General features: G+C 41.7%; 1 protein-coding gene across 1 annotated transcript in view; it reads right to left on the bottom strand.

The window, feature by feature from the left end:
• Positions 1–654: 654 nt before the first annotated feature.
• The window catches only part of dnmt3bb.1 (DNA (cytosine-5-)-methyltransferase 3 beta, duplicate b.1), a 294,113-nt gene continuing 277,298 nt past the window's right edge, over positions 655–17,469 (bottom strand). Inside the window, exons 21-22 of the mRNA XM_070895082.1 lie at positions 13,294–13,412; positions 655–796 (exon numbers count right to left, since the gene is read on the bottom strand). Of these exons, the coding sequence (XP_070751183.1) occupies positions 655–796; positions 13,294–13,412 (261 nt within the window). The remainder of the gene's footprint in view (positions 797–13,293; positions 13,413–17,469) is intronic.

Genomic DNA, 17,469 nt, shown 5'->3' with positions numbered 1-17,469 from the left:
CCGACTACACGTAAAAACAGGTCTCAGAAAGATAATACACTTTTGCTGAAAGGTAAGTAAAAATACACTGGAATACTGTTTAAACAGAACATCAACTTCAACATTATTGAACAATGATTTTTAACTGCACTATATTCATTTTTATCAACAGTTTTATGATTTACTATCCATCTACCAATAATCCAGCTACAGATATGTATAATATAACAATAAAATACTATTTTAGGTGTTAGAAAATAAGTTGAAAATCTAAAAGGTGGACAATAGCACCATTAAGAGTTAAACGCCCTTAAAATCCCTTAAAATGAGTGTCTACAAAGTACACTAGAAAACTGTGAAGTATAATCTTCACACGACAGTAATAAAACTACAGCTAAAAGTAGGAATTCTGTTTTTTTTCCATATAAAAGATGAGATTAAAAAATCTAAAACAACTATGGTAGGTCTGTTTGCTACCTACCCTGTCCTGAGTTATGACTGTGAGTAATGGCCACAGTATCATAAATGCACAGCATGCAACCTTCACAATAACGCCATTCAGATTTCTCGTGTCACAGTATAGTGATATGTTAAAATCAGTCTGGATTTGTTTTACTACTGATCATCCTCTATGAAAGCACCTTTATATTCCTGAAAGGCATATATTGTACTGTATTATTCACAAGCAAAGTAATCCTTCAGTGGTGCAAATAGGTGGCGAATGACAGGCACACTCCATGACCTTCCAAGAAGTTTTTGTCGGGCTCCTCGTCCCATGTTTGACACATCTGTGTAATGCACTGGGAAGCCAAAAATCCTGCAGGAAGAGAAACAAACAGCATAAAAAGTTTCTGTTGAAAGCATGCCATTGCACCTAAAATATAATTTGCATATGTTTCCAGGATGTGTCTGTTTTGCAGAAGTAAATATAGAATAAAAAAGACCACAGCCCATCAAATCTGTTCCTTCCACAGACCACATATTATTTATCCAATCAGGAATTCTATCCTACTCAATTAGTCTGAATCTCTCACATCCAACAACATCTTACATTTATATAATGCTTTTAACGCAGTAATACATCTCAAAGCGCTTCACGGGAGTGATATGCAACGTATCAATGGATTTTGTTTTGATACCGAGACACATGAAGTGATATTGGGAATGGTGATCAAAAGCTTGGTCAAAGAGGTAGGTTTTAAGGAGCATCTTAATGGAGGAGTGAGAGGCAGAGAGGTTTAGGGAGGGAATTCCAGAGCTCTGACAGCTCATCCAGATTATTAAATTAAGGCTCTAGTCCCAATTTCGGACTGGCCCCAAGCTTCCTGGTTTGTGTATTGCTGCGGATATCTGAAACTGGACAGCGGCAAATTTCTACCCCATTGTAGCTTTTTTTAATGATCTATATTAAATCTAGTCACTGCACCTTTATATTGGTTGAGAATTCTCAGAACACCAACAAATGCTGACATTTTTTACTTCTGGAACACCTGACAATTAATGTTTGCTCAAAACAAAATCCATTGATACTTTTTAAGATTACATATTATGTTGTCAATTTAAAGATGTATATTTATGTCAATATGCTGACAAATTTTACGGCTAGTTTTCAGAATTTATTTACAAATTTCCAGATTTTGATGGTTAAATAAGCAGTTAAACTTCATCGTTATCACACTGTTTAATTCAAATAAACTCTTAAAATAACAAAACTATTCAGCAGTGAGATTGCTACACCTCTTGAATAGAGTGAATCTTCTGTTGATTTAATTCAAAAAAAATATTTAAATTCAATAGTCCCATTTAATGCCCTAACGTTAAAGGGGAAGTATATTTACAGAATTTCTAGAATAATAAGCTGTGCACTTACTGATGTTCCTTATTCTCTTTTCATAACTATATTTTATATATATCTTTAAAGATGCTGTTTTGATACAACTTGGGGCCAAAACTTTTCTGTGAAATTGCCCGGTTATGGTATTTTGCAGACGCAATAGGGTTGCTTACATGTTCCCAGCAGGGTACAATGCCCAGTGGAGGTGCATGGCAAGAAAATACACTGTGAATTACATTGAGCCTGTGACTTTCCACCCATTAATTTTGATAAATGAAAAATCAAAGCTACATACCCGCGATTCCCCACCACCTGCCAACCGATAACCACGCACAGAATCAGCCCCATCATGTACAGGGAATGCCTTCATTCATCATGTTACCAGAATAGAATTTCATGTGCTACATAGAAGCAACTTGGGCATGTTTAAGCTGATCTTGTATCCCTATGTAGGCATATACCAAAAAGGCAAATTTGAAAACCTTTAGCTTGGAATTCTCAGCTCCAATAAATGGATCTAGGTGTGAGTTGTGTTCACGGAAAAACGGTAAATAAAAAGAAATAAAGACATTCTAGCTCTATGAACCTTTCGAGAGTACATCTGTCTTTATAATGATATCCTACTCACTGCATAATATGCTCATGAGTTACTATAAAGTGCAAATAAACTAATTGAAGATCTCATCAAACACTCCTAATTAAGACTCCAAATTGAGACTCCCAAGAAAACATTTTCCAGGGATTTCCTAATTGTCTTTTGTACCTCTTTTCTAAGCTCACCCGAGGCACTGGAAAAGTACAGAAAAGATTTACAAGGATGTTACCTGAATTGGGAGGATGAAACTATCAGGGAGCACTGAGCAGACGGAGACACTTTTCTCTGGAAAAGAGAAGACTAAGTGGATACTTGAAAGAGGTCTTTACAATTATAGGGGTTTGACATGGAGAGACCTTTTCCACTGTGAGCAAGTCCAGAACAGGGGTGCATCAATAGAAAATAGCCACTTACAGATCGCAAAGAATTTAGAAGAAATATCTTTACACAAAGAGTGGATAGAATGTGGAACTCGCTGCCACATGGAGTACTTCAAGCAAATAGTATTAAGGGAGAAGGGAACAGAGGGATATGAGGGCAGGGTGGGATGAGGTAATTACAGTGGAAGGAGGCTCATGGGGAGTATAAACACCAGCATAGACCAGTTGGAATGAAAGACATATTTCTGTGCTGTAGATTCTTTGTAATAAGTATTGTATGTGTCAGTTCAGGAATGATAGGAATCAAAAAAAGCAATTGTATGGTTTGATTGCTCAGTTTTCTGTTACTGTTCATTTGTTTTTGGTAGTTGTTCATTGAATCAAACTGCTTTTGACATGTTTACATTTAGTCAGTCAGGTATTAGATAAGACCTCCTCCAAAAATTCCCAAAATTTTGCAGATGAATACATGGGCCACGAAATTCGATAATGCTGCGCCCGTTTTACAGCATATACGCACACATTCTGAAGCAGAAGTGCGCTGCCTGCCAAATATTATAAGCATCGAAAGAGGCATCCAGGACCTGCACTTGAAACAGGCATTAGGCTCCTTATTTGCATATGCAACGGACCCAACGCCTGTTCGATACCCATTTTATCAAATTGGTTTGCCCTGAATGCAGCTGGTGCAGGCCAGCAACATTCAGGAAAGCCAGGTCTGCATGTGGCCTAACCATGGGTCCTTATAGGGACCACTGCAGGTCGCCACCAAAAAGATTACGTTTTACAAAAATATTTAACTCAATGTGGTGCCAGGAGGTGCAGGAGTGCTCCTCTCAGCTCCATATTAAAACCATGGGCCTGTGCTAGCCACCACTCAGGCCCTTTCCAATCAGGGTCTCCCCACCGCCCCTCCTAATTACTGCTGCCTCACCCCCTCTCCCAGTTGCATTCCTCCAGATTGCTTACCTGCCGTTTCCAAGATCTGCCCGAGGGTCACATGGTCTTCGCTGGTGAGCTGCCTGGGGAGGCTGAACATGTGTCTGTAAGTTGCCGGTCTAATGTAAATGAGGCGCAACGCCCAATATCAGGTTGGCCTTGGCCTAGCCGTTCCGGTTTAGGGATTGTTTTTTGTGCCCCGTTTGCGCTGGCCTGTTCCTAGGCCGTGATATCTTGAGGTGTGACCCATTCAGGTGTTACACCTTTAAAAGGTGCAATGTGATGGACGCACACTAGGCACAAACTTTTAAATATGGATGAGTCCGCTAAAAACAGCATCAGCTGAAATCACATTTCTTGGTTGGACTGGCAAAGGTCACAAAAATAAGACTGTTACAAATCTTAAATTAACATAACGTTCTTCCTCAATCATAAAACAATCTGTACCAGCTCATTATAGATATGGAATGTGAGCACATGTGACTGCAGTAGTTCTGTCCCAATATCGCCACTTTTGCATGCTTAATGGAAAGGGCAAGGGTGTATAGGCACTCATGCACAAACTGAAAAGTCATCCACCTGATCTCCCCATTCTAACAACTATTGAACTCGATTCCCCATTTCATGCAAACTTACACAAATTATATTGCACATGAGCACTGATGTCAGCTAGTATTATTCATAAAGACCTACATGACATTACTGCACAGAAGAGCAATGAAGCCTATCAAATATAAATGTTTGCCTGCATTTTACACAGATAAAGAGCAAAGATGGCCTGAAAAATCTTTATGACACATTATTATAGAGAAACAGTTAAGCTCATAAACCTTTTGAATGACATAAATCTATTTACACGGATGCAATCCCAATACTTTCAAAAAGCATTTCAGCCAAAGAAAACACACTAACCCTCAAGCACTGGTCACATTATTTGCTGAGCTAATTCTCTAGATTTCTTGTTTATTCAGAAGGGCAAAGATTACCACATATTCTGTTCTTCAAAGGATCACATAAGTACTTAAAGAAGCCACTCATCCCAACACATCTATCTACTCTGATTCCATCACCCTGGATTTTCCCTGTATATGCTCATTCTTTCTTTTGACAAATCATACTAACAATACAAGTCCTATAAGAAAATAGGGCCTATAAATTGATTGATGCAGTGCCCATTTTAGAGGTGTAAAACAGGCACCAAAGCGGCCAATTAGGTGGGCACTTGCACATTCTGCAGCAGACATACGTTACCCGTCATATTGGTAAAGGCAGAAAGAGAGGAATCCGGGGCCTATGCCTGAAACACCCCTTTGCATATGCAAATAAAGGGCCTAACGCCTGTTTGAGAGCCTCTTCACAAATTTCGCCTGCCCTGAACGCAGTCAGGCCAGCTGCATTCAGGAAAACATAGTCTACATGCCGCCTAAACAGCGGTCCATAAAGGGATCGTTACATCCCGTCACCAAAAACGCAAGTGTTAGCAAATACTTAGTTGAATGTGGATCCAGGAGTGCCCCTCCCAACTCCACTGCAGTACCAAAGACTGTTGCCAGCTCCCGCTCGGTCCCCTTCCAATCGTCCTCCCCCGCCCCCCACCTCTCCCAATTACATCCCCATCTCCCAATCACCCTCTCTCGATTGTTTTCCTTCTCCTGATTGCTTCCCCACTTCCTCGTATTTGTCTCTTCCCATGGCAGCAGTCCAAAATCCATTGCCGATTTGCCGGCGAGCTGCCTGGGAACAGCTTGCCGGTCTCATTTAAATGAGGCCCGAGGCACAACATCAGGTGTGCCTCAAGCCTACCCATTCCAGGGCTCGTTCCCTGTGTCCAATTTGTCATTTCTTGGTGTAAGTGTTCAGGAGCAAGTTACAAGCTTATATGGATTTCTAGGAAGGTTTGGAGCAAGTATGTGGCTGAATATTTAAGGCACTCAATCAGTACATGTTTGAAATTCATCCCTGGCATTGTTTATTTTGTGCAAGCTACAAGATACTCCCTGCTTTTCCCCCATTATGAAAAATAGCTAATGGCACACAAGACAAGTTGATTGTACAGACAAGAAACTAACCCTAATCATCAGAGACACAAAAGGACTTGCAAATTTATCAAGATTATTTTTTGTCTCATACAAAATTTACAGATAAATAATCTGCACTTCCAGTTGAACGAATGAATAGTTTAATGATCAAAATTACCAGGAACAAAGTACCTTGGGATAAATGTTATGATTTACCACTGTACAATGCATTGTGCAATGGAAGGACATATCGAACAGACAGAAAATTGTGCGGCATGAATCGCGTTTGCAGATCTCTGCGCCTAAATTCTTGAAGTAATCAAGAATTTTTAGTATTCTTATAGTAAAAGATCCTCTGGGGATGAGTGATCACAACAGAATTTCATATTAAGTTTGAGAATGATGTGGTGAAGTCCGAAACTAGGATCCATCATGTAAACAAAGGCAATTACGGAGGTATGAGGGGCGATTTGGCTAAGGTAGATTGGGAAATTAGATTAAAAGATATGACAGTAGATAAGCAATGGCAAACATTTAACAAAATAATTCATAATTCTCAACGAATATACAGTCCTTTGAAGAATAAAAGCTCACTTGAAAAGTGGTACAACCATGATGAACTAGAAGTTAAGGATAGTGTTAGATCAAAAGAGGCTTACAATGTTGCTAAAAATAGTAAGCCTGAGGATTGGGAGGGTTTTAAAAATCAGCAAAGGATGATCAAGAAATTGATTAAGAGGGAGAAAATAGAATATGCAAGTAAACTAGCAAGAAATTTAAAAACAGATTGTAAGAGCTTTGAAAAGTATCTACAAAGGAAGAGATTAGTGAAAGTAAATGAGGATCTTTTCGAGGCAGAGACAGGAGAAATTATAGTGGGGAATAAGGAAATGGCAGAGACATTAAGTAAATATTTTGTATTTGTCTTCACAGTAGAAGACACAAAAAAACATTGCAGGGAACCAATGGTCTAATGAGAGTGAGGAACTTAAAGTAATCAATATTTGTAAAGAAAAAATACTTGAGAAATCAATGGGATTAAAAGCTGACAAATCCCCATGACCTGCTGGCCGACATCTTAATTTTAAAAGTATGGCTGCAGTGATAGTGGATGCATTGGTTTTGATCTTCCAGAACTCCCTAGATTCTAGAACGGATCCCGTGGATTGGAAGATAGCGAATGTAACCCCGCTGTTCAAGAAAAGAGGGAGAGAAAAAACAGGGAACTATAGACCAGTTAACCTCACGTCAGTAGTAGGGAAAATGCTAGTGGTAACAGGGCACTTGGAAAATCACAGTATAATTAGGCAGAGTCAACACGGTTTTATGAAAGTGAAATCGTGTTTGACAAATCTATTCGAGTTTTTTTAAGGGTGTAACTAGCAGGGCAGATAAGGGGGAACCTTTGGATGTAGTGAATTTGGATTTTCAGAAGGCATTCGATGAGTGCCATGCAAGAGGTTGTTACACAAGTTTAGGGCTCATGGGATTGGGGGTAATATAATAGCATGAATTGAGGATTGGTTAATGGACAGAAAACAGAAAGTAAGATTAAATGGGTCATCTTCGAGATAGCAGGGTGTAAGTGGTGGAGTGTCGCAAGGATCAGTGCTTGGGCCTCAGCTATTTACAATCTATATAAATGACTTACAAGTTTGCTGATGATACAAAGCTAGATGGGAAAGTAAGCTGTGAGGAGAACATAAAGAGGCTGCAAAGGGATATAGACAGGTTAAGTGAGTGGGCAAGAAGGTGACAGATAGAGTACAATGTGGGGATGTGTGAAATTATCCACTTTGGGAATGGAAAGAATGTAAAAGCAGAATATGTTTAAAAAGGTGAGAGACTAGTAAATGTTGGTATTCAGAGGGATTGTGGTTTCCTTGTACACAAATCACAGAAAGTTAACATGCTGGTACAGTAAGCAATTAGAAAGCCAAATGTTATGTTAGCCTTTATTGCAAAGTGATTGAAGTCACAAGGCCAGCATTTATTGCCCATCCCTTATTGCCCTTAATTGATTGGCTTGCAGTTCAGAGGGCAGTTACGAGTCAACCACATTACTGTGGATCTGGAGTCACATGTAGGCCAGACTGGGTAAGGATGGCAGATTTCCTTCCCTAAAGGACATTAGTGAACCAGGTGGGTTTTTGACAACAATCTGGTAGGTACATGGTCACCATTACTGCTACTAGCTTTTCATTCCAGATTTCTTTTTTTTTATTAACTGAATTTAAATTCCCCAGCTGCCATGGTGGGGTTTGAACTCACATCCCCTGGTAATTCATCCAGGCCTCTGGATTGCTAGTCCAGTAACATAACCACTATGCTACCGTTCCCATATAAGAGTAAGAAAGTTTTGCTGCAATTGTACAGGACTATATACAGTTTTGCGGGGCAAAATTGGCCTCCACCCCAAATGGGGCGGGTCATTTGAATTAAATGATTATTCTCCGCTCGAATCCTTGGGTCGGAGAATGTAGCGAAATTGCTCTCATTTTCTTTTTCAATGTGCTGGGGTGGTGTTTCGGGCGGCTGCGGGGCGGAAGTGGGTTAGGAGCAAGGCAGAAGACGGGCGGTATCATCAGCGCCACGCTGAGCACATCAACACGATGCTGGTGATGTCACAACATCCCTCCCCTTTAGTTAAAGGGGAGGGCTGCTGCGAACTCTGCAGCCACTTTAGTGGCGCCAACTGGGCCACCAGGGTGGGCTTCTGCCGGGCCAGCGGTCCGGCACCCTAACCCTAAATGCCGAGGTGCTGGGCTGCCTGTTGGTGGCCCGGTCGAACCCGTGGCAGTCATTGTCGGGCTGACTTCAGAATCGGCCAACAATAAAATGAAATTGCAGCTGCGGAAGTGTGCCCTCCCCTTTAAGGACATACGTGCTGCCCAGCGACTGGCAGCTTCACGCCGGGAAAAACTATCGGCACTGAGTGACGCTGACTCCGCTCCAGCAGGGCAATTTTCCTTGCGGGGTGGAGAGGGTTTGCTGCCGGGTGGTAAGGGGTTGGTGCGTGCCCAACAGGGTGGGATCACGGGTGGGGGGGAAACCTGTTAATGCCGCCCCCGGCCCATCCACCTGCCCTCAGTCGGAAAGGCCCTACCACCTCATTACCGTCTTAGACTCGGTAATGGACCTTAAGGAGTGTTGCAATTTTAGCCCCTTGGTCTCCTTACTCAAGGAAGGATATACTTGCCTTCGAGGGGGTGCAACAAAGGTTTGCTCGATTGAATCCTGGGATGAGAGGGTTGTCCTATGAGGTGCGATTGAGTAGAATGGGCCTATATTCTCTGCAGTTTAGAAGAATGAGAGGTGTTCTCTTTGAAACATAAAAATTTCAGAGGGCTTGATAGGGTAGATACTGGACACTGTATCCCCTGGCTGGAGAGTCTAGAACTAGGGGTTATAGTCTTAGGATAAGGGATCGGCCATTTAGGATTGAGATGAGGAGAAATTTCTTCACTCAAAGATTTGTGAATCTTTGGAATTTTCTACCACAGAGGATGCTCAATCTTGAATTGAGTATATTCAAGACTGAGATCGATAGATTCTTGGGCACTAAGAGAATCAACAACAACAAATTATAATTTATATAGCTCCTTTAACATAATAAAATGTCGCAAGGCAATTAACAGTGTCACCAAAAAAAAAAAAAATTTGACACCGAGCCATATAATTAAATAAATGTGAGGTTATCCACTTTGGTGGTAAAAACAGGAAGGCAGTATATGATCTGAATGGTGACAGATTAGGAAAATGGGAGGTGCAACGAGACCTGGGTGTCATGGTACATCAGTCATTGAAAGTTGGCATGCAGGTACAGCAGGAGGTGAAGAAGGCAAATGGCATGTTGGCCTTCATAGCGAGAGGAATTGAGTATAGGAGCAGGGAGTTCATACTGCAGTTGAACAGGGCCTTGATGAGGCCACACCTTGAATATTGTGTACTGTTTTGGTCTCCTAATCTGAGGAAGGACATTCTTGCTATTGAGGGAGTGCAGAGAAGGTTCACCAGACTGATTCCTGCGATGGCAGGACTGACATATGAAGTAAGACTGGATCGACTAGGCTTATATTCACTGGACTTTAGAAAAATGAGAGAGGATCTCATAGAAATATACAAAATTCTGACGGGATTGGACAGGTTAGATGCAGGAAGAATGTTTCCAATGTTGGGGAAGTCCAGAACGAGGGGTCACAGTCCAAGGATAAGGGGTAAGCCATTTAGGACCAAGATTAAGAGAAACTTCTTCACTCAGAGAATTGTGAACCTGTGGAATTCTCTACCACAGAAAGTTGTTGAAGCCAGTTTGTTAGATGTATTCAAAAGGGAGTTAGATGTGGTCCTTGCGGCTAAAGGGATCAAGGGGTATGGAGAGAAAGCAGGAATGGGGTACTGAAGTTGCATGATCAGCCATGATCATATTGAATGGTGGTGCAGGCTCGAAGGGCCGAATGGCCTACTCCTGCACCTATTTTCTATGTTTCTATAAGGAGGTATTAGGGCAGATGACCAAAAGCTTCTTCAAAGAAGTATGTTTGAGGGAGCGTCTTAAAGGAGGAAAGAGAAGTAGAGAGGCAGAGAGATTTAGGGAGGGAATTCCAGAGTTTAGGACTGAGCCAGCTGAAGGCACGATTGCCAATGGTGGAGCATTTAAAGTCAGGGATGTTCAAAAGGCCAGAATAGGCGAGCGCAGAGGTCTGGGGGAATTATAGGGCTGGAGGAGATTACAGGAGATAAGGAGAGGCAAGGCCATGGAGGGATTTGAAAACAAGGCTGATAATTTTTAAATCGAGGAGTTGCTTAATTGGGAGCCAATGTAGGACAGCAAGCACAGGGGAGATGGATGAGTGGGACTTGGTGCGAGTTAGCACACAGGCAGCAGAATTTTGAATGTCCTCAAGTATGTGGAGGGTACAACTAGGGAGGCCGGTCAGGTGTGCATTGGAATAGTCAAGTCTAAATGTGATAAAGGCATGGATGAGGGTTTCGGCAGCAGATAAGTTGGGGTAAGGGCAGAGAAAGGTGATATTACGAAGATGGAAATGGGCAGTATTAGTGATAGAACGGATATGAGGTAGGAAGCTCAATTCGTGACCAAATATAACACTACGGTTGCGAACAGACTTGGTCAGCCTTAGACAGTTGCCAGGGAGAGAGATCGAATCAGTGGAAAGGGAACTGAGTTTGCGGTGTGAACCGAAGACAATGGCTTCGGTCTTCTCAATATTTTATTGGAGGAAATTTCTACTCATCCAGTACTGGATGTCGGACAAGCAGTGGAGGGTTCAAGAGAGGTGGAGGAGAGGCAGCGTACATGTGAAAATTCACGCTGTATTGCTGGATGATGTCACTGAGGGGTAGCATGTAGATGAGAAAAGGAAGGGGGCCAAGGATAGATCCAAGGGGGACACCAGAAGTGACAGTGTGGGATCGGGAAGAGAAGCCGTTGCAGGTGATTCTATGGTTATGGTTGGAAAGATAGGAATGAAACCAGGCGAGTGCAGTTCCATTGAGCTGGACCACTGTGGAGTGGCATTGGAGCAGAACTTTGTGGTCAACCGTGTCAAAGGCTGCAGACAGGTCCAGAAGAACAAGAGGGATAGATTACCTTTATCGCAGTCAATTAGGATGTCATTTGGGACCTTGGTAAAAGCAGTTTCGGTACTGTAACGTGGGGAGGCCTGATTGGAGGGATTCAAACAGAAATCAAGGGATATGGGGAAGGGGCGATGATGTAGAAGTTCAGCCATGATCTTATTGAATGGCGGAGCAGGCTTGAGGGGCCATGTGGCCTACTCCTGCTCCTATTTCTTATGCTCTTATGTGTGCACCTGTGATGCAAAGTTCAATGCTGGGAGCATTATATTGTAAAATATACCCCCTTGTGCACATTATAAGAGTATAAACTATTTTTTTTATCTTGGAGCAGTTTCCTCAAGCTCATTTCTTGGTCACTTAACCTTCGCATAACTCTCAGCTGTCTACCATGGAGTTTGCCAGCAAACAATACCAATGAAAATAAACTTTTGTAATAGAAAAGTTGTGTCCAAACATTTTCAAAATATTCTGCATCAGGAATCGTGAATAATTTCAATCACAGTATGTTTACTTCTGGATGAAGGTGCTATAGATGTTTTGCTAAGCAATGGAACGCTCTTCCACTTGCATCCAGTATCGCACACTCCCAGATTAGCCCATGTTGCTCTTATGGAAAAAATGAGGCCCAATAAATAACACCACCTCTCTTGTGCTGACTAGTTTCTTCGAAAACCTGAAGCACAATTGTGCACACACGCATTATGCATCCAGCGTACACACTTGTGGTTTGATTTTTGAAGAAAACCGCTGTATTTAATGTGTGCAGTGAAGGTAATTTGGCCAACTTGCACATAAATTGAATCTTCTTAGCAATGCAAGTCAACTACTTGGGGGAAGGGATGGGAGTTACACTGGTAATCAGCAAGGGCGGTTTCACTGCAGGCCATGATGTCAAGAAGTGCTGCATTCGCTCCATTGGTTACACTTAAATTGACAACAGTATTATCCCAGTACTAAGCTATCTATTTGGGAAGGTCTTGTTGAAGGTGGATTCAGTATGTGATTCAGCTCCCCTCCACTGGAATTTCGATACCATATTTTATGCCACTGCACATATAACATAGCTGTGAAAATCCAAACCCAACAAATGGAAAAAAAATTTGGACGAAGTGCAAACCAGGCTGCTGATTCGCTATTGTCCATTTTCAGCTACCGTCCAAGATGAATCTATACTTCATTAAATGCAGAGTATGTCTCCCATTACAATGCATCAAAGTGTTTTAAGACCAATTTCAGAAATTGTGTTACATGCCAGTCATCCTTATGGCCTCTCTGGATGAAGCTGACAGTGTTGAATTATGGGCAGTGTGCTGTGAACATGCATCAACTAGGCTGAGACAATTTCACAGCACAAACGGGAATCATTCACCCCAACAATCTGGGCTAAATTTTAGCCTTGTTTCTAGAGGTGGGTTTATCGCACCAGATCTCCTATCATTATTGATTTAAATTAAATAAACTTAGTGCCACCAAAACTATTTTTCCACAGGCAGCTTTAACCCCAGACTGAAACAGACTTTCACATTGCCGTGTACACATTTATTCTTAGTACAAAGATTACACACGTTTTCTGACTGCAAATTTCTACGCAAGTCTGGATATGAAAATTTTCAGAAATCTGGTGATGTTCATTACAGCAGCAAACAGCAGGTTATAATATTCTATCGTATCTGACTTTCCTTTCTTGTGAATTGCTTCACAGTGATCGATATCTGATATGACACATTGTGTCAGATATTAGTAGAATCTAGGTTCACCTATGTGATTTCCCCCACAGCATGCCCTTGATTTAAGTTATGCTGTCGGACACTGAGTGGAGGCCAGATACCTGGCCACAGGGAGGGATGGAAAATAGGTTCAGCGAATCTGAAATGGGGGGAGGAAAAAATAAATTTAAAAATGGGGGTGAAAGACGCATTTAAAAGAAATGCTGGCAAGGCTCACCTCTCCAGTTCTGTGCACCACAGAATGTCCTCCTTCCCATTCATGATAACTGGGAAATGCTGATCCTTGCCCTGCTTGATGGAGTTCGACCTGGTCGTTATGGTCCTAACTTTGCTAAACTGTAGAACATTGTAATACAAAAGGTCAGGGTCCATTTCATGAGATATACAACTAAAAGCTCAGTTTCAACACAGTACAAATAAATTATTACCTCTATTTTACAAGAGTAAGATTAGTTTTATATCTCCACAATTCTGAAGACTTTCAGTTATCAGGATAAACTCTGTGCTCTCAAAGGGGAAAGCAGAATTGATGGGAGTATGGGTTTGAGATAGGGCTAACACTGTCGTCTCAATTCTCTGACTGGTGCTCTCCCTGTGAGATCAGCTTCTATTAAGTGGGATAAGATATAATTGTAAAGCTGTTAAGCAGAAGCTCCCCTTACTACTCCATCCTGCCAAAAATGACAGTCCATGAGAGCATTCACAAATGTTTAACTTAACATGAAAAAAAAAAGTTAGCTTTTAAATACATTTAAAAAGTCATGGAACAAGAAAAGCTATCTGCCAATTTCATCTTCAGATCATTTATTTGACTAAATTTGAAGGTACTATGCCCGAAATTCCTCAGGTCACAATTCTGGCAGTCACACTGGAATCATGCCCTATGGTACCCTCAAACGATACTCCTGCTAGAGTCCACAGGGTCAGAGGGTCAGAGGGAGGGCATCTCATTTACATGAGTCAGGCAGGCGCAAGTGCCACTTCAAGTGCATCTCTAGTGCCGCCTTCTAATGTGTAATAGAAACTCCAGCATCTGCCTGTGGGGGTGAGTTTTCCCTGGTCCTCCACCACAACTTCAGCTACTGTTCTATTGGTTCCCTGAGCTCAACGGCTGATCTAGAGATTTTAATTTAAAGTCTGTGGGAGTCCAAGCCAATTGGCTCCCCACTAGGCCGGGTCCCCTTCCAATCACCGAGATCACATTTGGCACTTTGATCTGCATTGTGGTTTAAGAACATAATAAATAGGAACAGGAGTAGGCCACCCGGCCCCTCGAGACTGCTCCGCCATTCAATAAGATCATGGCTGACCTGATCATGGACTCGGCTCCACTTCCCTGCCTGCTCGCCATAACCCTTTATTCCCCTATCGCTCAAAAATCTGTCTATCTCCGCCTTAAATATATTCAATGACCTAGCCGCCATAGCTCTCTGGGGCAGAGAATTCTATAGATTTATTCGTCCTCATCTCAGTTTTAAATGGGCGGTCCCCTTATACTGAGACTCTGTTGCCAAGTTTTAGTATCCCGAGTGGAAATATCCTCTCTGCATCCACCTTGTCGAGCCCCCTCATTATCTTATTTGTTTCGATAAGATCACTTCTCATTCTTCTGAACTCCAATGAGTATAGGCCCAACCTACTCAACCTATCTTCCATAAGTCAACCCCCTCATCTCCGGAATCAACCTAGTGAACCTTCTCTGAACAGCCTCCAATGCAAGTATATCCTTCCTTAAATACGGAGACCAAAACAGCACTCCAGGTGAGGCCTCTCCAATATCCTGCACAGTTGCAGCAGGACTTCTCTGCTTTTATACTCTATCCCTCTTGCAATAAAGGCCAACATTCCATTTGCCTTCCTGATTACCTGCTGTACCTGCATACTCACTTTTTGTGTTTCATGCACAAGGACCCCCAGGTCCCTCTGTACTAGAGCATTTTGCAATTTTTCTCCAGTTAAATTATAATTTGCTTTTCTATTTTTTTCTGCCAAAGTGGATAACCTCACATTTTCCCACATTATACTCCATCTGCCAAATTTTTGCCCACTCACTTAGCCCGTCTCTATCCCTTTGCAGATTTTTTGTGTGTTCCTCACAATTTGCTTTCCCAGCCATCTTTGTATCATCAGCAAACTTGGCTACATTATACTCAGTCTCTTCATCCAAGTCATTAATATAGATTGTAAATAGTTGAGGCCCCAACACCGATCCCTGCGGCACCCAACTAGTTACTGTTTGCCAACTGGAAAATGACCCATTTATCCCGATTCTGTTTTCTGTTAATTAGCCAATCCTCTATCCATGCTAATTATATTACCTCCAACCCAGTGAGCTTTTATTTTGTGCAGTAACCTTTTATGTGGCACCTTATCGAATGCTTTCTGGAAATCCCAATACACCACATCCACTAGTTCCCCCTTATCCACCCTGCTCGTTGCATCCTCAAAGAGCTCCAGCAAATTTGTCAAACATGATTTCTCTTTCATAAAACTGCTGACTCTGCTTGATTGAATTATGCTTTTCCAAATGTCCCGCTACTGCTTCCTTAATAATGGACTCCAGCATTTTCCCAACGACAGATGTTAGGCTAACTGGTCTATATTTTCCTGCTTTTTGTCTGTCTCCTTTTTTAAATAGGGGCGTTACATTTGTGGTTTTCTAATCCGCTGGGACCGTCCCAGAATCCAGTGAATTTTGGTAGATTACAACCACTATCTCTGCAGCCACTTCTTTTAAGTCCCTAGGATATAAGCCATCAGGTCCAAGGGACTTGTCTGCCTTTAGTCCCATTATTTTAACCGAGTACTACTTTTTTTTTAGAGATAGTGATTGTATTAAGTTCCTCCTTCCCTATAGCCCCTTGATTAACCACTATTGAGATGTTTTTAGTGTCTTCTGCCGTGAAGACCGATACAAAATATTTCTTCAATGTATCTGCCATTTCCTTGTTCTCCATTATTAATTCCTCAGTCTCATCCTCTAGGGGACTAACATTTACTTTAGCCACTCTTTTCCCTTTTTATGTACCGTAGAAACTCTTATCTGTTTTTATATGCTAATTTTAAATGCTAGTTTACTTTCATAATCTATCTTCCCTCTCTTTATCATTTTCTTAATCGTTCTTTGCTGGCTTTTAAAAGTTTCCCAATCCTCTGGCCTCCCACTAGTCTTGGCCACATTGTATGCTCTTGTTTTCACTTTGACACCATCCCTTATTTCCTTAGTTAGCCACGGATGGTTATCCCTTCTCTTAGTCTTTCCTTCTCATTGGGATATATTTGTGTTGCGAGTTATGAAATATCTCCTTAAATGTCTGCCACTGCTTATCAACCTTCCCATACTTTCATCTATTTTCCAAGTCCACTTTAGCCAACTCTGCCTTCATACCTTTGTAGTCTCCTTTATTTAAACTTAGAACACTGGCTTGAGATCCAACTTTCTCACCCTCCAACTGAAATTGAAATTCAACCATGTTATGATCACTCATTCCTAGAAGATCCTTTACTAGGAGATCATTTATTAATCCTATCTCATTACACAGTACCAGATCTAGGATAGCCTACTCCCTTGTTGGTTCCGCAACGTACTGTTCAAGGAAACTATCCTGGATACACTCAATGACCTCTTCCTCAAAGCCAATTTGCTTTGTCCAATTAATATGAAGATTAAAATTGGCTATGATTATTGCCATACCTTTCTTACAAATCGCCATTATTTCTTGATTTATACACCGTCCAACAGTGTAGCTATTGCTAGGGGGCCTATAGACTACGCCCACCAGTGACTTTTTCCCCTTATTATTCATTATCTCCACCCAAACTGATTCAACATCTTGATCTTCTGACCCAATATTATTTCTCTCTAATGCACTGATCTCATCCTTTATTAACAGTGCTACCCCATCTCCTTTTCCTTTCTGTCTGTCCTTCCGAATTGTCAAATACCCCTGAATATTTAGTTCCCAATCCAGGTCACCTTGTAACCACGTCTCCGTAATGGCTATCAGATCATACCCATTTGTATATATTTGTGCCGTCAACTCCTCCCTCTGGTTATGAATGGTCCGTGCATTCAGATAAAGAGCTTTTAAATTTGTTATTTTTTACCATTTTCTCCTGCTTTGACCTCACTTTCTGCTTCAACTTTATGTTTATACATTCTGTCCCTTCCTGGCATACTCTGTCTTTCATTTACCCCAGTGCTACCCTGCTCTATTGCCTTCTACTTATTCTGTGATTTTTTACATTTTCGCTCACCTGAATCCTTCCTCACCCCCCCACTAATCAGTTTAAAGCCCTCTCTACAGCCCTAGTTATTTGATTCGCCAGGACCCTAGTCCCAGCACAGTCTAAGTGGAGCCCATCCAAACGGAACAGCTCCCTCTTACCCTAG

This window comes from Pristiophorus japonicus, chromosome 12 (assembly GCF_044704955.1).
Source record: "Pristiophorus japonicus isolate sPriJap1 chromosome 12, sPriJap1.hap1, whole genome shotgun sequence".
NCBI lineage: Eukaryota > Metazoa > Chordata > Chondrichthyes > Pristiophoridae > Pristiophorus > Pristiophorus japonicus.
The sequence above is the reverse complement of the archived record's forward strand: the minus strand, read 5'-3'. Positions and strand labels throughout refer to the sequence as shown.